The sequence below is a fragment of the Trachymyrmex septentrionalis genome, unplaced genomic scaffold, assembly GCF_001594115.1.
Source record: "Trachymyrmex septentrionalis isolate Tsep2-gDNA-1 unplaced genomic scaffold, Tsep1.0 scaffold16, whole genome shotgun sequence".
In the NCBI taxonomy this organism is placed as follows: domain Eukaryota; kingdom Metazoa; phylum Arthropoda; class Insecta; order Hymenoptera; family Formicidae; genus Trachymyrmex; species Trachymyrmex septentrionalis.
In genome coordinates this window covers 3,755,986-3,761,985 of record NW_017304758.1, presented here as the reverse complement: position 1 = coordinate 3,761,985, position 6,000 = coordinate 3,755,986, and the positions used below count along the sequence as shown (strand labels likewise).

Genomic DNA, 6,000 nt, shown 5'->3' with positions numbered 1-6,000 from the left:
TTTTTTTCAAAAAAAAAAAAAAAAAAAAAAAAAAAACTATACCTATACGTTTCGACTTTTCGATCAGTACCCAGTGTAAGTAGATTATAAAAATAAATGTTCAGACAGGGAAACCATATCTTCCACTATTTATTAGTGAGATCAATTTGTCTCGGAGCCGATTTAAAATTGCAAGACGGTCAATGGAGACAAGAAGTGTCCTTGGATCGTTGGACGACCCGAGATCGAGTGCCACTCCTTGATTTATAGCGCCGAGATTCAGTCTGTTTTCGAAACGATAAATCAGCCGTAGTGAAAATTCGCAATTTTATTTACGGAACGAGGACGTGTCGCGCTAATACGTCTGTAAGATGACCATGAACAATTTGCTGCTCGTACAATCGTGACCGATATATTTCTTCAAGAATCGAACCGGGGTAAAAGCGTTCCAGGCACACGCGCGCGACGTTTTATTGTTTATTACTACGAAGGTGTAACAGATTGAACCGATAATACCATGGCTTTTTGCTGCAAGGCGTTAGATAATGGAACGTATTAATATTCTACTCGCGCAACAGCGGAAACGACGCAGGAATGCCATCGGCGCGCAACAATGATTGGTACGTGCCTAGCAAGTTCGAGGAGGAGGGGCGTATATTTACGGTACGATTAGACTAATCAGGTTAAAATCGAATATCTTTAATCAGATCCTTTTAATCGGATAGAGACAGCCATTACAATTTTGAATATATTAACTTTCCTCGGATTTAATTTTACCAGCAGTCTTTATTGCACTCTTCATAATGTTAATTATTTTCTAAATTACAATTTTTACATGTTTCTTTTACACACAACATATTAAATGATATAAGTGCGACTGTTAATTTTAATTGAAACAGTCGTGATATAGGGAAAAATATTGCATTTTAATTAATATACGCTCCAATGTTTGATAAAAGGTACATTAAATAATTTCAATCGATGGTCAGATCTCAAATATATTTATTAATATATACATCTTAAAAAGGCTTGAATTAAAATGACCACAAAACTCTTTCAATATACTAAATTTAAAATATTAATATAGCTCGTGATATGCAAAGCAATATGTAAAAATAAATCAACAATCAAATTTAGAATGTTGTAAAGATGATAACAGAGCCATCTTTGTTAATAAGGATTGTCGTATTAATAAATTAATTGACATTTCATGTTCTAAATTTGTTAGTCTTATTTTTACATATAACATATAATTTTATACAACGTCAAAAATTTCCTGCAACAGACTTTATCAGTATTTTGCATATCGAAGAAAAGTGCACTTTCTGCAAATACCTCGCATGTTTATTCTGGCGTAAGTTATAAATACGCTTGGTTTTGGCATTTATTCATTTCCTTCGTCTCTCTTTCTCTCTCTCTCTCTTTTTCCTCTCTTCCTCTTTCTCTCTCTCCTTCTATTTCGATTCAAAGGAACTGCTTAAAAAACGTCTTTAACTTGGAATAGACGCGTCGGATTTAATTACTGTCTGTTTCATACAATATCGGTCGTTAGAACATCTCGTGAGGCCGTTTTATTAAGCGGCCTCGTCAAAATGTAAATTAAATGCTTCAGGTACGCGCGAGCACGTACTTTTTAGTAATTAACGGTCTCGCGCACTGGAAAGACCTGCTTTACATACGCCAATCGCGGGTGCCCTGCCTCGTGCCGTCTGTATTCCATTTGTTATATAATTACGCCAATCGTGATCGTTTTGCGCGATTATTAGAGAAAATACCATTATTTGCCGTGGTGAAGGTCTCATCAATTTGTCGATCGCGCGCGAACCAGATATCGCTCGAATTGTAAATGAATCTCGTGCGATGCATTTTCACAGTATGCGAAACGTACGCGCGTTGCGGTGTTTATTTTTGACACTTGCCTTGTGATATTCGAGTGAAAATTCCATTATTCGTACTTTTTTTTCACAATACGTTCTGAAAAGCGCGCGTTTCAATCGCTTTTTGCGTCACGTGAAAAAACTGAAATATACAAACGACCGTTATTGCCGTCGGAATTTCTGGCGTGTGTACTTTGCCAGCGTTTTGAAGCGTGACAACGCCTGATATCATATCATGGAAATGTAGCTAAATGGTTAAGTACTTAAAATCGATAATACCCGATGATACTACAAATATATAGTGCAAATGCAGATAGACGGATTAAAAACTCAAGAGATTTTATATGAAACGTATCCATATATGTTTTATTTATACATATTTTTATACATACAATTGTAGCAAATAATACTTATACATTATTAAGAGATTATTTAGTGTCATATATTAAGTAAAATTATTATTTAGATTTATTTCGATCAAGATAAATTTGTAGTTATTTAATAATTTGATAACATTTATTTAACAATTTATAAATTTAAAATAAAATGTCTTAACGTTCTTAATTAATATATTATAAATTAGAAAGTACTACTTATAAAAACTTTATATTGTCTACATTTCCTCAGTATAATACTGTACTGTTGAAATAATTAATACTTTAAGAAGCAGCCATTGTTTGCTGCTTCTTAAAGTATTAATTGTTTGAAGGATTCTTAAAACTCTCACTTAAAAATGCAAGACGTCAACTTTTTTAATAATTACAACCCACGATCTAAAAGCAGTCAACTCTCAAAGCTCACATCTAATTATTTATCTTTGGCCATTCGCTTTGGGCGGATTTTATTGCAATCTGTGAAGGTTATTTCTTGCAGAAGATTTTGTGGAACGCGATATTGCAATCCTTCGGCAAATTGCTGACGCTTTAAATTTAATTAAAAAATTGACACATATCCTGATTCTCTTAGCAATTTTTGATAAAGATCATTATTGTATAGAGTGAGTACATATCCTGTTTCGAGGTCTGTCTATTGATTTTTCGCTACGCGTACAGCTGCCACACAGTTTTCTAAATTGATTAGTAAAGAACATTGTTTTTCTCACGTTTTCTTTTATTGAAAAAAGAAGAGAGGAAAAACTGCATACAGAATTTTTTATAAGCTCATGTAATAAATTAGATGTTTTTTTTTATTAAATGCAAGAATCAAACTTGTTATTTTTTAAATTTTATAAGCGCATGTAATGAATTAAATATTTTTTTTATTAAATGCAAGAATCAAACTTGTTATTTAATTTAAATTTTTCATTCAGTTTTTTTGTTAAATTTTTAGATATCTTTTAGTACTATTATAATCTCTTAGAATTGATTTCAACGAACGAATTCAATTAAAATTTAGTTTTCAAATTACAATCCTTTAGTTAAAAAACATTTTTACATATACATATATTTTTTTGCTATTGGAATATTACGTATGGCACCGTCGCTGATAGTATTCTTTGATGTTTAGGATTAAAAGATAAGGGCGAAAATTTGAAAGCACCTATCAGCGAGATTCGAGAGAATATCATGGAAGATGATATAGGAGTAGAAGATGGAGGTTCTCTAATATCATTTCGTCCTGTCATCGGCAATCCTCTCGAATCGAACAGAGATAATCTCACTATAAAGCAGATCGCGTTTCAGTCTAGGTAGGGCTTGTCATTGACCCCTCTCCCTTGTCATAATTTCAAGTGACATATATCAGAGAGACACGTGTTCTTGCGAGATCTGCTCATGAAAATGATAAGTTGTTATCTGTCTTCAGGGAGAAGGGAGTTTTTTTTTATATTCTCACACGATCCAAGTTGATACTCGTGTCTGACCTTTGACTGACTTGATCTACTTACACTGTAGTCCATAATATCTAATATAAGATAGACATCTTAAAACCTTTTCTTATATAATCTTATATATCTATATAACGTTAAATAAGATTACGATATTAATATTGTTTATAAAAAACTTTCGCGTTTGAAAAAACATATTCGCTAGCATATTAATCGAGCAAGGTTTATTGAAGATTAATATGGAGTAAATTGAAACACATCAGGATATATTTCATTTCAAATGTGCTTCGATTTTTTTATTACATAAACGGGATTTTTTAATTGGTCCCGCAAGAATTTTAGAAAAGGTAAAAAAAAGTGAAACAATTTAGAAATAAATAAAAAAGCGAGTAAAAGGCAAGGAAGTAAAAGTATTTAAAAAATTGTGAAAATTACCTGAATTATATTATGTGCGTTTACTCTCATTTTAAGTTTTAAGTAGCGATATCATTTCGAGCGGAGCAATAAAAACACTTTTTAAAAAAATACAAACTTAAACTTAAAAAAATTACTATTTATTTCTGAATTGTGTAGCGGTATCTGATAAAAGACCTATGCTGAGCACTAAAGCGTGTGCATCTCATGATGTACCTCAATAAATTTAGCTCATTACTTAATGTGCCGCGAATTGAAAAAAGATTGAAAAATACTGCCTTAAAATTTTACTATAAATCATTAAAAATTAATTCCTGATTTGACAAGAAACACTTGTTTTTTGAACGATCGGTCAAAAACATCTAATTATAAAGCCACTTATTCCAATAATAGTTTATCGATCCGCTTCCAACTCGTGAAAGTGAATTGCTAATAATGCAAGTAGAAATTACTGTCGGTGATTTCTCCAAATCTAGAATCACTTTCTCGGCAACGGTCTTAATTAATTGACGTCGTCGCAGTACGCGTGTGTATGCGTGTGTGTGTATGTGTGTGCCAGGTACGATGCCCCGGAGTACGAGGTACCCAGGAACAAGTCCAGGTATAGAAGTCGATTTATGCGGCATCGGGACGGTGATGATTCCGACGGTGACTCCAGATCAACGGTGAGATTCACGTCGGCGCCGCCGGAGTCGTCCAGCTTACGGGAACGCGTTCTGGACACGGAGGATGCCGCACGCGGTCCGTTGTCCGGTATATTTCGCCTGACAGACTCGCCACGAGTTATGAAGAAGCTGCAGGAGTGCGAGCGGGCTGGCAAGCGGAAGAAGGAGGAACCGGCTAGTCAGCCCATGCCGCAACCACAACCACCTAAGCCGCAGGTTAGAACAACAAGTTTCTGACGGCATAAGTATTAAGGTCTTCAGAGCTAAAATGGGTCAAGATTGAAAATTCCAATTTAGTCGCGCTTTTGTATCTGAAAATTAATCTTGTGGATGAGACTTCGCAGAGAATCCAATTTGTTTTAGCTCTGAACTAGCTTGTTTAATTGAAATTATTTAGCAGATAATGTATAATACATTGCTTGTGTATAAAAAATATCTGCGATAATTGCGAACGAAAAGGAATTTAATATTATTTAGATAGGACTAAATATATGGTGAAGAAGTTGTTGTTTAATTTTGGTCAAAGTAATGACATCGTTTTTGCACAAATTGCATTTAATATGGTGATTCGTTAACAAGAGTTTGAGAATAATACAATTGCTGTATTTTTTGGTAAGTATACATACATTCTACATATTTTCCTATACTTCTATGGTAAATAATTAATTATCTGTCAAATCAAAGTCGAAATTATTATTAATATTGCAAATATTTAAAATTATAGTGGGTTTTGTTGGGCAAGCTCAACGCGACGTTGAATATCTCGAAATAAAATATGACATTAAACATATAACGCGTACGTTCTCGAGTAAAAAATTGTTATACATGTCATAAATATATACAGCTTTCATTGCTAATAAAAATTCAAGGTGACAGCGTAATCCAGATACATTTGCTATATGCATACGAAATATATTTTTATGTTATATATGAATTCTATATAAGGCCTCTCTCAACCCTTCGTATACAAGCCGTCTTAGATCGCTCAGTTCTTCTATTGATATCGATTTGCTTTCCTCCCATAAACATCCGTTGTTATGATAGGTTTCGCATTAAAAACGTGACTGCCCCTAGCGCAGTGTCATTATTTTAGTAATATGTACTCGAGTCTAAAAATCCCTGCAAAATTATAACGATGTAGAGATAATACTGAAGAATATATGAAGCTATTGATAAATGCTACACTGATATATTGTTTCGCGTTTCGTGAGAACAATAATTTTATAAAAATTCGCATCAA

The 6,000-nt window shown here is 33.4% G+C and overlaps 1 protein-coding gene across 3 annotated transcripts in view; it reads left to right on the top strand.

Moving 5' to 3' along the window:
* LOC108746040 (apoptotic chromatin condensation inducer in the nucleus-like) overlaps positions 1 to 6,000 on the top strand; it is a 75,401-nt gene that overhangs the window by 45,911 nt on the left and 23,490 nt on the right. For all 3 annotated transcript variants that reach the window (XM_018482532.1, XM_018482530.1, XM_018482531.1), the window contains exon 7: positions 4,655 to 4,976. In XM_018482532.1, coding sequence (XP_018338034.1) covers positions 4,655 to 4,976 — 322 coding nt within the window. The remainder of the gene's footprint in view (positions 1 to 4,654; positions 4,977 to 6,000) is intronic.